General features: G+C 38.0%; 1 protein-coding gene across 10 annotated transcripts in view; it reads left to right on the top strand.

Moving 5' to 3' along the window:
- Nucleotides 1-21,862, top strand: part of ITSN2 (intersectin 2) — a 78,532-nt gene that overhangs the window by 17,153 nt on the left and 39,517 nt on the right. For all 10 annotated transcript variants that reach the window (XM_072036507.1, XM_072036508.1, XM_038177371.2 and 7 more), the window contains exons 3-9: nt 13,080-13,172; nt 14,882-14,945; nt 16,190-16,353; nt 17,717-17,914; nt 18,131-18,227; nt 19,486-19,628; nt 20,875-20,938. In XM_072036507.1, coding sequence (XP_071892608.1) covers nt 13,080-13,172; nt 14,882-14,945; nt 16,190-16,353; nt 17,717-17,914; nt 18,131-18,227; nt 19,486-19,628; nt 20,875-20,938 — 823 coding nt within the window. The remainder of the gene's footprint in view (nt 1-13,079; nt 13,173-14,881; nt 14,946-16,189; nt 16,354-17,716; nt 17,915-18,130; nt 18,228-19,485; nt 19,629-20,874; nt 20,939-21,862) is intronic.

Here is a 21,862-nt window from a genome sequence, read left to right as displayed (position 1 = left end):
TTCCCTCCTACCACCTGTTTCCTTTGATATAATTTATTGTGGTCTAGCAGGAAAATTCCTCTGATAAGCTGAGGTGCAAAAAGGAATGCTCAGAACTCTCATTTCACCTTCTTTGCAAACTTTGTAAGTCAAGCTGGATTTTATGCTGCTGGAAATACAATTCACAGCAGATTGTCCTGGTTCCACCGATACATTCTATGGAATTCTATTTCCCTGGTCATCACAGCTCAATTTAAAGCTTCATGAATGCAACATGACTTTTAACCCAACTCTAAAGAAGCTGTAGACTTGGATATCAGCAAGTGTAGGTAAAGATATTGAACTGAATTAGAGCTTGCAAAGAAAATGTGAGGATTTGTTCTCCTACATCAAAGAAGGGAAATAAATTCAAAGACAAAGACAAAAAATTTTCCATGGCCTCGCTTATAAACTATTCCGTCCTCTCAGTTCTCAGTGAGGACACTGGTGTCAGCTGATACAGAGCAAAATTTGCATGCTCAAATCAGAAGGATATATATCTTCCACCTTCAGACTCTACAAAAAAAAAAAAAAGGATTTCCAATACTATGTGCAATATCACATGTTTTCTGTAGTCCTAAAAAGTCAGAAATAGTGATACATGATTGCGGAGTAGCAATTGTCCTGTTCATGTTTAATTATGAGGATAACATGATTCACATGGAAGATGTAGGAGGAAATAATAGGACAAGGACATTAAATGCAATAAGTGGAACTAGGTTTTAATGAAGGTTGCACCTTACGCTTTCTTCAATAACTGAATTTTGTAGCTGGAGTGTAACAAATCTCATATTTGGACTTTATTAGAGGAAGAACTGTCCGAAAGGGAGAAAAAATTGAAGTATTAGACTAGGAGGTCAGAACAGTGAAATTCTCCATGGATTTTTATCTTGGAACCAGACTTTGCTGTTTATTATTTATGGAAGCATCCATTAGTTAAAAGCAAGCGTAGGCTGGTTAAATTTGTTGATGATACAAACTTAGGAGTCATTTTCCAGAGAGACTTATACAGGATCCACTGCATATCATTGGTTCAATTTCATCATGTTTCTATTATGCTGTCCTCAAATAGCTTTTTAGTCATCCCATGATAGGCTAGAAGAATTTCTGCTGGATGCTCGCAGCTCAGGATTTGGCTATGACTAAGGAGAAAGGCAACAGGATGTATTAGATGATCGCATTATAATTACGTGATTCGAGGGAAAGGAAATGCATCCTGAAATGTGATGGGTGAAATGAGAAATCCTGTGTGCTCTTGCATAAGGCTGGGGAGAGACATCTTCAGGGATACCAGGCAGAGCTTGGACTAAATGCTTAAGGAAGGACAGAACAAAAATAAATTAATAGGTGCAGTTAGGCCTCAGCGTCATCCAAGCGAAATGAATTAAGTATTGAGAAAGACTAAAGAGATTGCCTTGGTTAACCTACCAAAATAAAAACTTACTGCTTTTTAAAAATTGTATTTACTTTACTGTAAATAAATTTGATATTTATTTTACTTGTTAGGAAGGTAAATATTAAGGAGGGAAAATATTTTTCTTTCAGTATAGTGATAGCACAAGGTTAAATTGAGACGAATCGGCTGCTAGTGTGTTGGTGTGGAAATCACAGACTCACTTAGGCTGGAAAAGACCTCCAAGATCATCATCCCAGCCATTAACCTATGACCTAGCACTGCCAAGCCTACCACTAAACCTTGTCCCTAAGCACCACATCTACACGGCCTTCAAATACCTCCAGGGATGGTGACTCAACCGCTTCTCTGGGCAGCCTCTTCCGATGCCTCACAACTATTTCTGTGAAGAAATGTTTCTAATATCCAACCTGAACCTCCCCGGCACCACTTGAGGCCATTCCCTCTAGTCGTATCACTGGTTACCTGTGAGAAGAGGCCGACCCCCAGCTCCCCACCCCTTCCTTTCAGGCAGTTGCAGAGAGCAACGAGGTCTGCCCTGAGCCTCCTTTTCTCCAGACTAAACACCCCAAGTGCTCTCATAAGACTTATTCTTTTTTGGTCTACAGAATCTCTTCCCCTGTTTCCTCCACTGGGGCCTTGCACACCTTATGTGTGCCAAAGCTCCACCAGCCTCAGCCACACTCAGTTGACCGTGATGGCTGTGGGTGACAAAGGGACCTCGCGGCGCTCAGCGCCAGCCCCTGAGCCCAACATGGCCACCCAAACCCCATCTGCCATGACTGACATAAGTCAAATTGGGACATTTCTGCCAGCAAGGACTAAAAACCTCCTAAACAAACCAACAAAAGAAACCTGAATGTTAATTAATAACCTAGCAAAGGTTTTAGATCCTCATCCCCTGAGTTAATTTAAGGTTATAACTGCCCCGTCTTCCTTTTAGAATTGTGTTTTATTAGGTTTTATAAAGTAAGATTGCAGTAAGTGGAGAACTGAAGGTATTCTTTAATGTAGAATAATGCTGTGTTGCAAGCTGCTTTATTAATTTGGAGTATCAGTGAAACTTCCACATGGTTTTGTTGTTCTTCAAAGCATATGGAAAAACAAATCTGCAAACACAGGAAGATCTACAAGTACTTCCCCGAAAGGAAGTCAGAGCCTGAAGGTTTCACTGAGGGGACTCAGAAACAAATCTACCACATGGCAGAGCTTCAAAGGGCTTTAACTGTTAAAAATTTAGTTTTCTCAAAAATTACATCTGCTTCATATAGTTGGTGCAATTTATTTTTTTTGGTGTCAGGTGAAATGCTGCTTTTTTTAGCAGCTGCTAACTACCATGTCTTCTGTGGTCATTATGGCCCATCCATGTGGAACAGGCCATAGATAAGACTAATTGGTATTGGCAGAATGAGTTCAGGTTTAGCCTGCTAATTATAATGTCAAGAATAAACCATTTTTAGGCATTGTTCATTTTCTATCAAATGTATTTATACAGTGCTGTGTCACTTTAATTAGGAATCTTGTAGGTTCAGGCTATGCTGGATCAGTTGTTGAAGACATCTGCTGCTTTTCTTAGAATTGGACAATGACCTTAAGTTATAACTGAGATAGATTTCCAGTGTTTTACCCCTTCTATCTTTAAAAAAAAAAATATACAAAAATAAAAAATAAAAAAGGAAAGGAAAGAAAAAAAGGTTCAATTGACTGGTTTCTTATCATTACAAAATAAAATTACTGAGTTTAAAGCAGGCAGAAAATGTGTGTTTTTTTTTGTTTGTTTGTTTGTTTTGTTTGTTTGTTTTTGGTGGTGGTTGTGTGTTTTTTCTGTTTGTTTTTGTTGTTTGTTTGTTTCTACCTAATGACCAGCATAGTTTGGAACTCATTGTATGAAGGTGCCTTGGAACCTAAAGCTCCAAATACTTGGAACCAAAGCTTGTGGAGGAAAGATCTATGCCTTGGCTACTTGGCTGTTAAATGCAATTCTTCTGATGCCTCTTTTTGCTCAAGAAATCTCCGAGATTGCTGATTTCTAAAAGTTAAGGGTGTATAATACCCAGGGAAGGACTCTATTTCTAATTCTCTAAGTGAACATGAGCTACTGTGGAAACAGGGTTAGGGACTTTGGTGTGACCCAATAGTAAACATCTTACATTCTTAAATGAGTCATATTGTCATTTATTTCGTTTAAAATCAACCTCTTTAGGGTGCTGGGAAAGTAATATTGTATGTGTACAACACCACTACACAACTAATACAACTATAGTCAGTAGTGTATGTATACAGACTGTAGTTGGAGATTCTGCTAATTAGTAATATAACATTATAATGAGTACTCTTTAAGGAAACTCTTATTTTTGATTTTGTTACCTTTGTGTTTTTTCCAACTCTCCATACGTGTTTCCTACGTATCAGGACTAGAAATTATACTGAGGGCGACAGGAATGATCAAAGCTACAGAACAGCTCCCATATGAGGAGTAACTACATTGACTGGGACCTTTCAGCTTGGAAAAGAAACAGTGGGAATGCTGGATACAGTAAATGCCTATAAAATCACCTTGAGAAGGTGACAAGGGAGTGGTAATTGATCTCTCATAACACAGGAATTAACCAGTATCAAGTGAAAATACTATTGGCAGGTATCAAACTTTGCACAGTGTCAAGTAAACAGTGAAAGCTGTAGGAAGCTGGATGCCAAACAGTTACTTGGATTCCGTATATAGATGGATTTTGCTCCCATTAATGAGGTATCACGTCTGGATCAGGAGCTGCATTGGAGGCTGAGAAAATATGCTGAGGAAATAAACACTACGTGCTTACTTCATTCTCTCCTTCTGTGCCAGGTGTTGAGCTTGGGAACCAGGTACTTAGCTGGATGAATATTCGTGTACTTAGCTAGGTGAATATTTGGTCTGAACTGGCAGGGTCTTTACTGTGGTTTGTTTCATAAATTATCTCCTAATTTATTTTATTCCACAGATTACTCAGGAAATGCCTCTTCATTCTCCTTCTGTCTCACCCTTCCTGTCTGACTTTTTATTTGGTGGTTCTTTTATTTTCCTCTTGGTCCCAGACTTCCTCTTCAAGTCTGAGAACCTGGGAATGTCGTTTTTACTCTAATTGCCTGAGAATGAAGAGAACTACAAAAGTTACTATAAAGGATATAACATTCTTTGTACAGAAATCTGCTCTGATTTTATGTCAGCTTATGTTTTTGTAGGAGGATCATTTCCTGTACTCAACCTAATTTCAAGGTTCATTTTGCATCCTCTTCCTTGGTATTTGTACTGCCAGTGTTTCTCCCAGTGCTAAAAGATTTATTACTTGCTGCAGATGGCAACTGACCTGAATCTTATTAGTTTTGCTGCATTCCATAGAGATTTGCTAGACAATAATTAAACAAATTATCCTTTTGTAACTTTTTAATTAATTAGTAGGGATTTTGTGAAGACTGGTGATCAGCAGTGTAAAAGAAATCAGTCTTCAGAAATAGAAGACTTCAGTCTAAACACTGGAAGATTTTTTCCTCAACAATGATGATTAAAACCTTTGAATTTTCCTTATTGAAGGCTTTGATACAGGTTGACAGCAATTCACCCAGAAGAGCTGCTGACGTGCCCTAAACTGAAGGATAAGCATGTCTTCCAGCTTCTGTCTCCTGTTGACAAGGAAGGCTGCAGTCTGCCAGCTGGAAGCATGCTTATGCTAACAACAGATGGAGGCAGGTTTTGCAGCCTGGTGTGGAAGAACGTGGCAAAGTACCCCCCGTTTTATTTATTTATTGTCATGACAGTGCTGCTTACTTCAAACTTTCCATACCTGACATTGAAAAGTTCCTTGGTAGTACGATTTTATTGCTATTTCTTCCTCTTTTCCATCTCTTAAATCCATCAGGAAGTATTAATATTGGACAAATACACAGCAGTATCAGTAGATGGAAAAATGGGCTCATTTCACATGCATCTGCTGGTAGCTCAGCAATTTCAAATAATTTCTTGGTTTGGTATTAGTTCTCCAGAATTGGACAGAAAATTTATTTATTGGTAGTATTGAATGGGGGAGTTTTAGGTTAAGACAAGTCTGTGTGCCAACTTTTTCCGTAAAAAAATTAAAAATTAACCTAGGTTTTGGGAATAAAGTACAAGTTTACAAACTTTGTAGGTTACAGTCATTGCACATTTTGATGATAAATAGAAACCTTGTTACTTCATACAATTAAAAATTTTTAATTGGCTTTCTGGCATTTTTTTAGTATTTAAAAAGAACGTAAAATGCTACTGAATGGATTATCATAGCTACTACAAGAAAGTAGTGTAAAAGCATGCTAATGTGCAGCGGAGAGTACTGTCATGTCAGAGTACGCTTTTCCTAATTTTTGCATTGGTAGAGCTCTAACAGAACTCTAAAAATTATTTCATTTACACATCTTAAAACAAAATTTCTGTCATTTGCTACATCTGTGTTTTTTTCTTTTTCTTTTTTTAGTGTTTTGCTTGGTACCTTGCATTATGTTTCAGTGGAACTTGGCAATAACGATTAAAAAGGCGCTTCTAAAAATGGATAGCCATAATGAGCTAGATGATATCGTGATTTTTATGAAGCAGAGCAATGCATCCTATTATTATAACCCGATAGTTTAAGTGCTTTGGAATCATCAGGTTGCACTGTGAAATTGAGAAAACGAGTGGCTCTTTACCTGCAGCACAGGCAGACTGTTCTGTATTTTACACCGGGCTATTATGCATCTTCACATTGCTTTAGGGATTATATTCATTCTAAAAGGATTATGTTTCTACACTGAGATCATGGCATGCTAAGGAAAGTCTAATGGTCTTACTCTGCAGATAGATTTTGTATATTGAAGTGGGGCTTCGGTTACAATTACCGTATCATCAGAGAAAATACTGCATCGTATGGAGTTCTGCTCCTGTTTCATGGGTACATAGTTAGATTAAACGATCCCAGGATTTGATTTTAGTGAACTACTGAACATGAGGAGGGAAGTGGTGGCGTCACTGTCCCTGGGGCGTTCAAGGAAAGGTTGGACGTGGTGCTTAGGGACATGGTTTAGTGGGTGACATTGGTGGTAGGGGGATGGTTAGCCAGATGATCTTGGCAGTCTTTTCTAACCCTAATGATTCTGTGATTCTGTGAAAATACCTATATTCCTATACATAATGGAAAGAATACAAACTGTACCCTAAACTACAATGTTTTATGCTTCTGTGTTCACATTTCTGTCAGGAAGCTCTTGAATTAAGCAGGCATTTTGTGGCCAGATCTGCATAGCCCTGCACTTGTCAGACACTGTTTACCAGCCACCCTGTGTGGAACAGCTATTTTTGGAAAGCACATCAGAGACATTAAAAAATCTTTAAAAATACTCTTGGCTTTAGAAGGCACAATTCTTCTAACTTTAGTGAAAATACAAAACTGAAGGAGAAACACAGGAGCCTGGCCCTACTGTTGAATGAGCTTTAGCTCTGGTTGTTTCCTTTCAACAGTGTATATGTTGAAGAAATAAAGAAATTGCTGACGTTTTCCTTAAGCATAGACATACCCTTTTCCCCTGGCAGTTGTTGCAGTGTTGCCTAACGTGCTGCGAGCCTCTCCGATGGATTTCTGGCAGGACCAGAAGTAGTGGGATTCATGCACACGTTGCAGGTCGTGTGGCTCCTGCTGTGGTCTGAGAGTAGGGGAGCTCAGAGGGGCATTCATCAAGGATGGGCAGGTAGGGCTTTGGAATGAGCTAAGAACAAAAATAAATGGAAAAAATCAACACAAATCGAGTGAAACAGTTACTGAAAATAGTAGAAACACTGGTAAGAAATAAGGAAATTCCTAATAATGACAAATCTGTGTACTTTAGTCTCCTAGTGTGTTTACCCAATCCCAAGGAAAAATCAAAAGTACAATTCCACATTTCAGTTACCTCATTTGGGCTCATTAAATCTGATCTGTAATAAATAATCCTGTGGTAAACTTGATTCCTGTCTGTATTTGTACATATAAGATTTATCCCAATAACCAAACAATTCTCTCGAGCCTGCTGATGGGAGACAGTAATGCCCTTGGTGGTTGAATTACGGAAAGCCCCTTGTTGTGCAGCTACAAGCAAGCTGCTGCATGACATTTCCCCCTCCCTCAACACAGGGATAAATATTTATTTAGGGTCGTTATGAATTTAATAGTGTTTTTTGGGATGGTTAAGGAGGTGGTCTGTAATCACTTGTCCTCGTGACTTATGTGTACAGGGAGTTCCCTTTCAGTTTGGTTTATTACCTCCGTGGAGTTAATTAACTTTGTAGCTTGTAGGAGCGTAGTTTTTCCAAAGAATAACAAGCAAGCAACACCAATCAGTGAAAACCAAACACAATTCTCTGAAGAATGTGAGAAATGTCTCGTGATGTTCCACAAGTGAGAAGTTGCCTGTATCCCTTTCGCTAATACCACCGCTCTGTACAGCTCCCTTCTGCCTGCAGGTAATATTAACACGTGGCAGACGTTTCACTGCAGCATTTCCAAGGCTTTTTGCTGCTCTCTTAGGACTGCACTTTCGTTTCTCCCCTCTTTTTCGTTTGCAGCTTACCGTTTTAAGGAAAGAAACACGTTTGTTTTTGTTTCGTATTGGCAGCCCATCAAAGCAAGTCCTTTATTTTCTTTAGACGATTATCAGTCTGATGCAGAGTTGTGATGGTATTTCTAGAGCTGTTCCTACCAAGGTCTATGGTCTTTGTAGTTCTGTGGATCCCTTAAATGTAGGCAGAATCCCCACACGACCGAATTCTTGAATATGTCATCGAGCTGTGGAGAAGGAGGAAAGGAGATTTCTCTGTTGGTTTCTCCCAGGCTTTCTGGCCTGGTATAAGGAATCAGCTGAGACGTTTCTGGACCTTGAGTCCGGATTTCCTGTGTTTAATCTTGAGACTGTTTGTCAGTCTTGATGTTTATCTAGTCTTCTCTGAAGTACTAGCCACTGCTAGAAGAGATTGGAGATCGACCTAAAAATGATACTCTATAGGATTGTGGTGGTTTCATGTTCTTGTTTTCAGAGACAGAAAAAGAAAGTGAAGGCAATAATTACTTTATTTAGGGAGAATCTGTGTGAGGTAAGTCTCCAAGTTCAACCTTTCTTGAGTTTTGATTCCTAAAAAAGTAGAGTAGTCAAATATGGTATCAGCTTCATTCAGGTGGGTGTGTTTCAAGTATGAGGGCATGAGATTGCAAGGGAATCTCTTTGGAAGAAAAAATAAGTGGTTTTAGGAGATACCTTATTGCCAAAGAGAGTATATTTTTTCCATCCCAAACTGTACCATCTATAGCTGGGAAAAGTATTTCTCTCATGAAAATTTCCAAGAAATTTAAATTAGAGAAGTAGTAACTTACTATTAATTGGAAATTAATAGTAAACTTACTATTAAATAAATTAATAGTAAACTTACAAATTAATAGTAAATTAAAAAATTAATAGTAAACTTACTATTAAAGGTAAAGCCTGTCATGAGAGTCTATGGTGGCAATGGTATTTTGATCTCTGGTGCTGAATTTATTTTAAATATTGCAGGAGATGCCTGCAGTTGGGTTTTGTGATTCATGCATGACTTGCTGTGAGTAAGGGTTGGGGCTGTGAGGAAGGAAGAACAGCACAGGCTCTGGGCAAAATTGGTTCTTCCCTTTGGTCAGATATGGCTTACTGGCAAGAGGTTTGTCAGCCCTGGGGTTGAAGTGTTCGTGCAAAGACTATTGAGCTGGGCCAGATCTTTTTTAGGTGATGTCTCTTGGATGGCAGATTTCTGTTTGCTTCTTCCTGCAGCCTTTTCCTTCCAAGAAAAGGAGTGCTCTTCCCATTGGCACACACTTTGACGTGCCCATGGTACTTACGACTTGGTGGAGTTGTACTCTTCCACTTACCTGTCTCAGCTGTGAGTCCCAAGATGTTCAGTAACCAAGAAAACTTGGTAGTTTGTGCATCAGGCAGTGTTATTTTTCTTGAGAGCAATACTGACTGGTCAGTCTTGCCACAGGTGGTTGCTTTGGGAGATAGCCACAACATTCACGAGGTTTGTAGCATGTTTTGATGGTGATTGCACAGGAGAGCAGAGTTTCAAACTAATTTTATCATCTGTGGCAAGTCTTTATTGTGATGGGCTCAGTTTACTGTAAGTAAACACAGTAATTGCTTTGAAGAGTGGTGTCAAGGCATTTTGTGGAATTGCCAAGACCTTGTGATCCCTGTTGTTCGACGTGTTGATTGCAGATAGATTGATGTGGTATTTTTGCCTGGTGCTTTGTGGAATCTTAATTTTAATGACACTTTCAGTACAGACAATTTTTTTATTTTTCTTGTCTCCAAATAGTAACATCAAAAGAGTGGTGAGCACCTGGTTAAGCTGAAAATAAGCCCTCAACACTTTCACCTTCCCTCAGTGCTATGCTCTTATTTTTTTTTCTTAGCATGTAAAGAATCGCAGCTCTGGAAGGACTTTGTTTGGGTACTGTCTTGCACCCAAATCTCATTTCTGTTTGAAGTTTAGTACGTGTTTTCATTCAGCCGTCTAAATTAAAAGGTGCTCTAATAATCTCCCTTTAAACATCTTAGCTTTCAAGGTATTGAAGGTTGACAGATCTTGTGAGATGTTGCTAAAGTAGTCTGAATGGAACATGTTTCCTTTGAATTTCTATTTATAAAGTATGGATATTTTATACACTTACAAGGAGAATATTCCAGGTACATGGGAGGAGTTCTGCTTTGAGTTTTAGGGTGTATTACTTTACTTTCTTCTGTCTACAAGCCCCCAGGAGATGACAGCATCTTTGTGGAGTTACTTACAAAAACATTTCCAGTCTGTCTGCAGGGACAGGGAAAATCTGAAATTCTTATCTTTGAAAATAAATTATTAGCAGGTTGGTCTTTTCTGGATATGGAATTGGTTTCCTGAAACATTCACTGTGCACTTTTCATAACACAACTCCATGGTTGGCACTTGGACATGCCAGTAGCTGCTTGCAGTGTCTCACTAAGATTATGCCATTAACACTTGGTGCTATAACAGTGTCGGTCACAGCCAGATCTTTTATGAATGAGATTTAGGCTTGGAAGAAACCTGTCGTGCAGATGGGTGCTGAAGAAATGCTGCTGGATGTTTAATTTGGGAACTAAGGGGCAAAAGAAGAGGGGGAGGAAGGAGAAGTCACCAGATTTTATGCAGAGATGTTTTGCTGAAGTATATTAGAAGTGTTTCAAGGTTGATTGCCATCTTCTTGCATACGTTGTGATACATTTATGTGAAACTGTGAATTTCAATAAGTTTAAACAGAAATGCGTAATATATAATATATTGGATAAACTACAGTGGTGCCAGTAACAACAGTCAATGAATTCTTACAGTGTTTTTAGCACTCTGCAGCCACTGACCACGTGAACATATTGTGGCAGCCTTAATCCTTCTGACTGATAATCTAAAGGTGAGGAGTGCTGTAGCTACCTGCTTCAAATGCTGATTAAAATACGGTGTTGTATAACAAAACTGTGGTGTCGCTATGATTTTATTTTCCATATATAAAAAAAATTGGTCAGGTTTTCTGAAGTTGCAGTTAGGCAGTGGTTCATCTTGTTCAGATAAATTCCTTAAATTCCTACCAAAGTATGCGCTTTCCATTTGTATCTCAGAGCTGACATTTTAAAAGATTTAAGTGCCATTTTTACCAAAGATTTTTTGCCATAGGCTGAAAGTTGTCCTTGTCTGTGTGTTATGGCGGTACTCACAGTGCCCATCAATTTCTAGGCATCTAATAGAGATTTATTTAGATTTATTGTCGGAATCTAATCTAGATTTATTTAGATGCCTTTAATTAGAAGAAAGAAGGCTCCTGTCATTTAAGGTGGGCTTCTTGAAGTGTGGTTCTGCATGTAGCCTGCAAAAAAATCTTCTTAGCCTTTCTCTTTCTTGGAAAGACTCTGGAAAGTCCTTTGGGGTATGTTTTCTCTGGGATCAAGGCATCTTTAATTTCAGTAGCGGTAAGACACTGGACAGATGGGCCAGCATGTAAGTATGGAGAGCCAGAAGGAGACCTGCGAGCGTTGAGCTGACAATGCTCTTTTTCACATCCCATCTTCATTCTCCTTCCTCCAAAGCGAGACGTCTCGTACATCACACAGCTGTTTCACTGTAGACCTTGCGTAACTGCTGCTGGCACAGAAACAAAACTCCAAACTCAGGTGCTTAAAGGTTATATCCAAAAGTTCTCCCAGCCTTTTTGCAATTCCTATCTCCAGCAAGTTTTTGGTTTTTGTTTGTTTGTTTTTTAACCATTTGTCTTTCCCTGTGAAGCAGCAGCGTAAAGGATCTGAAAATACGGGTAATCTTTACGGGACCTTGTAAAGAAGAGATGGTAGTATTTTTGGAAAACATGTTTGCATATATGAATAAACAGAGAAGCAATTTAACGTTGCCAGTATGTGTGTGTATTGGCATGTATGTTAGCTTGCCATCTGCTAGCTTTGTTACTGCTTTGGGGAAAGCAGTGAAAAAAGCTCTTGAAATATTGTCGGTTCAAAGCCTTGAAGTGAGGTTTGTGTCAGAAAACAGGAAGCACTTTGTAGTAACTTTCTTTCGAAGTGCCGTGCATTTTAAAGCAGCTTGTTAATATCTTAAAAGAATTATTTATTTCCACGGCTGTTTTTTCACTGAGCAATATCTTTGAAGAACAGTGCAACAGCTCTTTGAAAGTGGTAATGTTGAGTAGAATTAGTTTGAGATTTTAAAAATAACCTTTTAATGCTATTCTGGGGGCTTGCATTCAGAATTTGGGATAATTCTTGCACTTGTTGATTGAAAAATTACATTTTGTCAAAAAGCTTCCCAATTAAAACTTCTTCCTACTTGAAACCCAAACCAGTTGTTACTGGCAAACTGCTTTTCCTGCAAGGGTGAACATGCTGACCTTTCTACAGCACCTTGGAGCATTTCTGAAAGTCACTCCAGGGTCTGTCTGGTGTATCAGCACAGCTTTGTAAACAAGATTGTTCCCTGCAATTTCTCCTGGTTACCTCAAGGCTGTAATATTTTATACTTTTCCCTTTTAAGCATTGAAAAATGCTAAATTGAAATCATGAACTGCTTAAAAACACATCTCAGGTGTTACCCCTTTGTCATACAAAACCAGCATGTTTTTATTAGCAGTCCCACTCTTAATTTTAGAACATCGGCAAGATGAAGCATGAGTCTTTTTGGCAGCTGTAGGAATGTGAGTCTTCAGTATGGGAACCTGTAAGTGACATTGAATCCTATTTGTTTACCGGTGAACCAGGGGAGTATTTGGTTCACACAAAGTACTGTGAGCAACATGCTTCCTGCCCTGACTGCAAACAATCAGCAGCAACAGGAAACTTACTTTGCACCAGCTTTGAAAGCCAAGACAGCTTGTTTGAAAGCAGAGCATAAAGCAATCTGGCTGAGGAGTTGTCTCAGCTCACACTTGCACATCTGGGAAGCAGGTTTTTGTGTTTCAGAATGTCCTTGCCAAACTGGTAGGAGCTGGGTGTGTCTAGATCTAATTTTGTCTCTCGAGAAACCAAGCTTTGATTTTACAAATGATTTGCTTTATTTGTGAAAATCTTCAGTCTGGTTTTTGTTGTTGTTTTTTAGGAGGTCCAAACATATGGGCCATCACCTTGGAAGAGCGGACCAAGCATGACAAGCAGTTTGATAGCCTTAAACCCACAGGAGGCTACATTACAGGTTGGTCTGGGATTCTGCATTACACATTAACTGCTGTGTACACAGAGTATCTTTGTGAAACTGTTTAAAAACTACATCCTATTTCAGCCCTTTGTTGTGTGACTAATAACCATACTCTTCAGGCGAACAGCCACAGGTTATTACAAAACTTCTATGAGCTTTGGACTAAAGTCTGGCACAGAAACACTCACTTATTAACCCCATCACTTCTGCAGCCAGCAATTATGTGCTGTCATTCTGTCTAGTTTCAAAAACCAGAGTATCAGGGTAAATCTGTGCTGAGATGGGAAGCTGCCAAGAAACACTTCTAGTAGCTATTGTGACAAGTGATACCAGAAACACAAGTGGCTCTCTTCTGTCTGAATGGTGCTAGAGAACACTGTGCTGTTAGAGATCTTTGTTATGGGGGGGAGGCAGGGAGAGTTACTGACAACTCTGCCTTGTTAATGACTGCTTGAAATATTTTAACCCTTGGGCCTTCAGCAAATTCTGGACAGGCTTTTTTTGCAGTTGCCTGCTGTCAGTTCCGGCTGAATTCGACTTTTTCTTTGGAACAATTGTGTCATGTTGCTGAGCCCTTCAGAATTTGCACTTTGTAACGTGGAGAAAAGCCTTGAGTTCAGTGGCACAGATGACTGAAATGAAGAATGCATTGTTCTTTGTGGTTGGGGGGGTGCTAAAGATGAGCCCTGATCATTTCTGCCTGTCTTATCTGCTGACTAACATATCTGGTAATGCTAATGCCCCTGTTTTTCCTCTTTTTGGTCTGAAAAAGACAGAGGAAAGAGAGAAGTTGTCTGTTGGGAACATGCCCATCTTCTGGCTAGAATAATCTCCTCTGAGCAAACAGCACTGGGAGACTGGTGTTTATTTTACCACCAGCTAGAAAAGTATGCAGTCCTGGGGACTACCTTTAGGCCACACTAGGGCCGTCACCTGCATGTCTGCAGGCTTTATTATTTGTTTGGCAAGTGTTTGAAATGAAATACTATATATGAATAGAAGAGAAGAAAGTTCTGAAAGAATACCCTGAAGTCTTGGCTTTAAGCATGTAGAATTCACTCGCAGATAAGTATAAACACCACTATCTGTGTTTTATCATATCCCTACCAACTGATGTGGAATTCAGTATGGACGTGCACAACAGTTCCTGTTCCCTTCCTGAAATACTGAATTATTGGATGCTTCTGTGATGGAACAGAATTTTACTTAGAACATGATATTTTCCTTTTTTTTTTTTTTTTTTTTTTTTTTTTTTTTTTTTTCTAGAGTGGCAGTACTGGCTCAGGTTAAATTGGATAAAGGAGAAGGAAAGAAATAGCATGCTCATCCTTTCCTATAAAAGTAATTGGGTCAGGACTGAATTTTTCAGTCATTTATACTGTATGTTATTTCTTTGCATCTTGCATTTGATGAACTGTTGGCAGCTGTTCTTTTTTGACCTGTTAAAGCTTTTTGTATCTATTTAAATCCACTTCTCAGAGCAAAGGCTCAAGATTACAGAACAGAAGGACAATTGGTAATTGCTGTCACCAAGGAAGGAGTTGGGTGGTAGGAAACTGGAAAGTTTAGCATCTGTCGTGGTGGTTTGTTCTGAAGATCTGGTCCCTCAAAAGGGTGCTGAGATCACCTGAAAATGAAGATATTCATAAATATCTACGTCTCTAGTGTAAAAGTCTCTTTCTTTCTTTCTTTCTTGTTTGTCATAGGTGATCAAGCACGTACCTTTTTTTTGCAATCGGGTCTACCAGCTTCAGTCCTTGCTGACATATGGTAAGGTATTCTTTATTTTTTTATAAGAAGTATGTAGCTTCCAAATACCATCTCTGGCGTGTTGTGTTATCTAAAACATGCTTTCAGCAGTCAAAGAAGGAGTGTTGTTTTAATCATTGTTTCATTTTTATTAAACTTAGAGGAAGGATTGAACTAGTGTACCAACACTTAATTAAAAAGCAGTATCTTTCTAAATCTTTCTTACCATGTTAATTCAAATCAGACCGTCTTGAACACTGCCTTTTTAAACTGTAGAAGTGCTTGAAGCAAAAGGTGCTGCAAAATTGCAAAGCACTAATAGGGGAAAGCACCTGTTGGACTGCCACAAAAGCCAAACCATGTTTTAATGTTATAAATAATAATATGGAATAAAGAGATTAATGAATTTCTGGAGATATTGAAATGAATGGTATTTAAAATAACAGTATACACTAAAAAATGGCAATAAGATTAGCTGTGGGAAAAATTACATACTACTCAGCTAGGAGTGGAAACTATAATGAAACTAGAAAAAAGATAAAAATCAGAAGCTACAGAAAAGGTCAGTTATAATACACTGTAAGATATCAACCCAGTACTACAACATGGGAACTGCAGAAAGTGCTGCTTTTTGCAGCATGTAGTTACAAGACTTAAAACAGAAATTTTATGGTGAAGACTGAGGAGTTAAAAAGAATGCTGCATTTGCTTCAAGGCACTTCGTTGTTATCAGCACGTGCTAAAAGTCTCAAAGTGGAGGACCATAATAATTAAGACGAATTCACCTATGGAAAAAATTAAAGAAAATATGTGTTTTGAAATAATGCTAAGTTTCTTCATCTGACACTGAATGTGCATGAAAAGAGTGGTAAGGAAGTTTTTGCATTGATCTTGCTAGTAGCATAGAAAGAAGCATAGCTGAGGTGTATCTGTAGCAACAAGTGAACAGAGGACTCCAGGCAGGAGACTACTGCTTTCCAAATATCTTTTTACTTTCTCAAGTGCCAAGTATTTAATGCACAGTAACTTTAAAACTGAACTTGGTAGAAGTCATTTAATGTAGTTAGACAAACATCATGCTTTGAAATTATGCAAACTTTTCAGGGTTTCATTGTTAACGAAAGTAGAAAATACAGAAATGGCTGCAATGTTTGTTGTTTTCTTAGATAAAAACAGTAAATAAAACAGATAGAAAAGCTTCTCATTAAGTGAAAACCTTTAATTTACATTTCTCCCTTGTGGGCTTTTTTTTTTTTTCTCCAAAGGGCACTGTCAGATCTGAACAAAGATGGAAAAATGGATCAACAGGAGTTCTCTATAGCCATGAAACTCATCAAGCTGAAATTACAAGGACAGCACTTGCCTATGGTTCTCCCTCCTGTCATGAAACAATCTCCTGTACTTTCACCGCTAATGTCAGCTCGCTTTGGTACTTATTTATATATAATTACTTAGTGTTCAGAAAGAAAACACATAGTTGATCTGCAGTCAAGTATAAGTATCATTAATCTGACCAGTAGTTGAAGTAATTGGTTAAAAACAAACCAAAAAAACCAACAAACCAACCACCATGACTATGCTGATGTAGGAAATTCACAAAGCGTCTTACTTGAGACAGAGCAAATTGTATATATTTTTGATAATTTCATTCTTTGAAGATATTTAATAAAAGCTTTTATTGAATGTTGACCTGAGGTTCAAGAAGGCCATTCACACCTCCCATCTGACTTGCAGTGTCCTCTTATACTGAAGGCTTTTTTTATCTCCCTCCTACTCATTCACCAAATTATACTTGTTACTTTTTTTCCTTTTTAAGTTAAATTTAGCAAAAGCCATGGGTTTTGTACAACAGTTATTTTAAATATTTTTTTTCAAAATGAATCAGATTGTTCACTTACTATATGATCAATTAGATATAATTACTTTTATTTTTTTCTAACTGTGTTTTGGGTTTCAATGCGTCTGTTAGTTGACGTTTTGTATAAATAAATACACACTGTGACTTCAGCTAGGTTACAAAATGCAGCATATACATTTTGTAACTTTTTTTTTTTGTAACTTATATACAAACATACGCAATGTTTGTATATAAGTTACATAGGTGATGTAAAATGTCTAACCAGCTCTGAATCTTGTGTGTTTGCATACAAGTGCATGCATTTATACATAGCTGTGGTTGGCATATAATTACTTGATATTAACCTTTCATCATTTCATCTGCATCCAGTTCTCTCCCACAAGAGTTAGCCAGTAATTCAGGTGTTTTAATTAGCTTCAGACAACTGATTTAAGGAATACATTATTGGGCATGTGTCCCTCAAAATGGACGTTTCACCCATACAGATTCTCCCAGGGCTGAGAATTGGAAGAGACTTAGTTCAGAAACAGTATGAGCTGATCTTTATAGAGGATTCCCACAACACTTTAGTTCTGTTTTATTTCTATCTCAGGGGTCAGGTGCAGATGGGCTTTTTGAAGAGCAGTAATTCTGTAAATATCTCTAATTACAGAACATTAGATCTTAAACCTTTTGTGAAATACTAGCTACCTTGAGAATGTGTTTTGTTTTTTAAATTAATGTTCTTCAGTATATTTTCCCTTATTTTCCTCTGTGAGCTGTGTTGCTTAGCTTTAAAAAAAAAAGAAAGTAAACATTCTATGAGCATCTATTTTGGCTTATTGTCTCTCTGGATGCAGGTTGCTTTGTGCAGTTTCTGCCTACCATAGTGGAGTCAGTTTCTTCCTGAAGTCTCTGTGGTATTAAATCATTAATTGTTTGATTTTTACTCTAGGAATGGGTAGTATGCCAAATCTGTCCATGCCAACGTCTATGTCTGCAGTCACACCATTAGCTCCCATGTCTCTGACCTCAATGAGTTCCGTTCCTCCTTTGGTAATTTCTGCTCCCCTGGTGCCTTCTGTCAGTACCTCATCATTGCCAAATGGAACATCCAGCCTTCTGCAGCCTTTGTCCATACCTTTCTCTTCAAGTAAGTACAGTATAGTCCAGTACTCAGTTTGACTGAAATAATAATAATAATAATAATAATAATAATAATAATAATAATATTTTTCCCAAAGTCATATCAGTTTTAACTAATTAACCTTTAAAACAAGACACTGATTAACTTTTTTTATTTGTCTCAAAGCCTCAGACAACCATACCTGTTTGCCTTACAGCTTTTGGTTTTGTTTGTTTGTTTCAGCGCTGCCTCATACTGGTTCTTTAGGTCCCATGGCAGGAGGGTTTGGTGGTACTAATATGCAGAAGGCACAGTCACTAATCGATTTGGGATCTAGCAGGTATGAAAGTTAATTTTAAAATGGTTATATGTTAAACGTATGTCTTCTAAAAATTATGGAACACTTGTATTTTCAAAGTCTCATTCGTTAATAATGGTCTACCAGGTCTGAAAGTAGATTGTTTTCATATATGCAAATAAGTAATATTTTCAGTAAATGTAGGTGAGGAGCTCAAAGGAGAGAAAGTGGAGACTAAAAGAAGGGAATGTACAGCATTAGTAAGTAGAGGTAAAACTTGCAAGCGGTTGTAAAAGGAATGTTTATGGACTGATGTGCTCATTCATTATAGATGGCACCAAATAATTAGCAGACATGTAAGAATTGTATTTGTTATAAATATTTATCTATGGATTTGTTTTATGAATAATAGAGGGTTATAAATCTTTGTCATCAGCAACTCTATTTCACTGATGTTAGAGCTTTGTCAGAGACTAAGTGAGGGTCTAGATTTATCTCTACAATTGGACCTTGAAGGAACAGTCTTCTAAAATACAACACAGAGGGCATTTCAGCCCCAGCTCTGTTCCAAAAAGTGACTTAGAAGTGCTTGCAAATACACAGCCTGTAGGACGAATAGGAGGATTACCTTAAGTAAACCAGACTGGTTTTGTCTGGTCTTCGAAGATGGCACAGTGCAAAAATGCTGGGATTTAAAGGTAGAAGCATTATAGGCATAACTAAACATTTGATCAGTGCTGTTCTGCAGAAACTGCATGAACCAGAAAATTTCCATTCAAACTGTCATTGTCACTAATGGCAAAACAGAGGGAGAGGTGGAATATAGTGGCTTTAGCAGCTTTATCAGATAGATTTTTTTGTTGCTCCTGGTTATCTATTTGCATACATCTTCAAAGTTATGTAGACATCTACCAAATGATTCACAGGTCTTTTAAACTTTCTTATGAAGGTTGAGATGTATCCCTGTGATTTTCTGTGCTATTATTATCACAATGATCCTCTGGTGAAACATGTGGCATAATAAAAGCATAAAAATATAAATAATAATAATAAAATAATAACGTGATACTAAGGGAATGGGATCTTGAGTTCAAAAATTTCCCTTTAGGTATGGGTTCCTACTTTCACAGTAGGATTTCATGTTAGCCATGAAAATATTTATAGCAAGTTAGCAGAGACAACTTTGTAGAAGTTGTTTCTTGTTACCAGAAGATGCTATATATCTTCTGTACCAATTCCTGCTTTTTAAGCCAAGTAACTTAGAGGTCTTTTCTCTTTCTTTTTTGAAACATTATTACAGTTCAAATTCTTCCTCCAGTGCTTCACTAGTTGGGAATTCACCAAAGGTTACATCCTCAGACTGGGCAGTTCCTCAGGCCTCCAGATTAAAATACAGACAGAAATTTAACAGCCTGGATAAAAGTATGAGTGGATATTTATCAGGTGAGTGTGGCATTTGATACAGATGGGGAAAAGGCAGTGGAGCAGTATTTTTTGTTTTCTGCCTCTGGAACATTGCAGGCTTAGGGATGAAATTCTGGCTTGCTGAAATCATGGAAACCACTTGACTTCCAAACGAAATGAAAGCTGAAATTGTTGATATTCAGAACTGTGCAGGAGACAATAAGGATTGGCTTCTGCTTCTGGTCAGCCAGGAAATAGAAATGGGCTCGGGGTCTGTGTTAGACCTGGAGAGAACTGAGGAGGTATCAGTCTTCCCAGATGGTCTGGGGAAGCAACAGTCACAGTCAATGGGAAGAAGAAAAGAGTGCCAGCAGTGGGAACTAGAAGACCCTGAAAGCTGTAAGGCAGGGGAAGTTAACTCCATAAAATCAGCAGTTGTTTCTCAAGAATCAGCCTTTGAGCAGATACTGTTTTTATGACTTGTGAAATGAGAGACGACTGCACAATCATTTTGTGTTGTGCTCCTGTGCTATGTATAATCATTTAGATATTTGGGCTTTCTCTTCTTTTCAAAGAAAGCGGTTCAAGGAAGATAGTACAGTACTACAGACACGACTGTAAAGTCTCGGAAGTCATTTAAGGGAGTAATTCCTTGCTGAGTTAGTGTGCTGTGCCACAACATTATGGTGATTTTGAAAGACTTCCCACAGTTAGTACAAGAGTAGGGTTTTCTAAAAGTTAGGTGACCAGATTTCTTATTCAGAATGAGTACTTACCAAGCCTCTGCCTCAGTTTTCTACTCCACAAGAAAGGAGGGCAATTCTTTCTTTTTTGAAGTGGACTTAATGCTTTTTATCTTGCTCAGTTGATTTTTGAGCTGAAGGTTTCATTGACCTGCCTAGAAGGGTGTATGGTCCTTTGTTAACTGAGGAAAACTGGCAGTTTTCCAGCTGACTAGCTCCAGCTTTCAGCAGACAATCAGCTGTGCTCTTGTAACAGCTGTGGGGATTACCCTAAGCATCCATTTTTCATGTCAGTTTTTGCTGTTTTGAATTTTGAGTGGGGAAAAAAAAAAAGTACCCAAAAATACTTAAATCTTTGTTGTGTTCAGATTGTAATACCTCTGGTTAAGCCTGGGAGCAGTGCCAACTGTCAGCCATTAATGAAAAGGGATTAGATTAATATTAAAAATAAACATGCCCCAGTTCATGACCCATTTTTTGCTACATGTGAATCTTTGTTGGAAGTATTTATTTTTATTAATATCCTTCACACTTTCTCTAAGGATTTCAAGCAAGAAACGCCCTTCTGCAATCAAACCTTTCACAGACTCAACTGGCTACTATTTGGTAAGTTTAGTTACTGATTATGTGTTTAATGCATTTGTAGTGTTAAAGAGAGGAATTGTACTTTATTTAATAGTAAATGATGAAGGGACTCCAGAGATCTACTATAGTAAATGAAAAGTAAGCTACTTATTAAACTGGCTTGGTGATTAATACATTTTTCGAAAGATACCTCAACTTCATATAATAATTCTTTTGCTGTTTGTATTGTTAGACTCCCTGTGATAGTATAGATATTAATTTCAGTTACCATTTCAGTGATTTGCTACTTAAGCTGAGCTTTATTCATTTCAAATGTAGAATTGTGAAACAAAAGACTGTCTGACCTTGTTAGTTTTAAAATATGGAGAGAAATTAAAAAAGGAGTAGCCCGTTAGACTCACTGCCGTTCCCATGAAGATAACTACGTATTACACATTTTATAAGATTTGTCTTTACTGTGGTGATGGAAATAGTTACAGTCGTCCAAAGGCTTGAATAATCTGCCTTTAACCTGCTAGATAAGGTAGTTTGGATTTTGCCGTCGGACATAACTTCTATGCTGTGCATAAGCCTCATTGTCCCAGAGGAATTCACAACAGCTTTGTGCTTTACAGCTCCTCCTGAGGCAGGCTGCTTTCTTCTTCCTCTTTATCTCAGGAGGAGTCATTTGTTTGTCTTTTCCAGCAGCAAGCTGAAACATTCCTCTTATTAGTTCAGCTGATTTGGTTGCACACAGTGAGGGTAAAAATGGAGTTTCAGGTTATATTCATCCACACAGGAGTATGGGGAAATAAAGCAGGTACTGTTTTTCTCCTGGGTGCCCAGTCTAAAGCTATCAGGAGCCAGTACAGGGATATCTCTACACATGTGAAGGATTAACATCCAAGTCCTTGTTACAGTTTTGCCCAAAGTAAGGAATTATAAAATATTTCTACCAGAGTATGA

This window comes from Anas platyrhynchos, chromosome 3 (genome assembly GCF_047663525.1).
Source record: "Anas platyrhynchos isolate ZD024472 breed Pekin duck chromosome 3, IASCAAS_PekinDuck_T2T, whole genome shotgun sequence".
NCBI lineage: Eukaryota > Metazoa > Chordata > Aves > Anseriformes > Anatidae > Anas > Anas platyrhynchos.
Note: the sequence above shows the minus strand (reverse complement) of the source record. Positions and strands in the feature narration are given on the sequence as shown.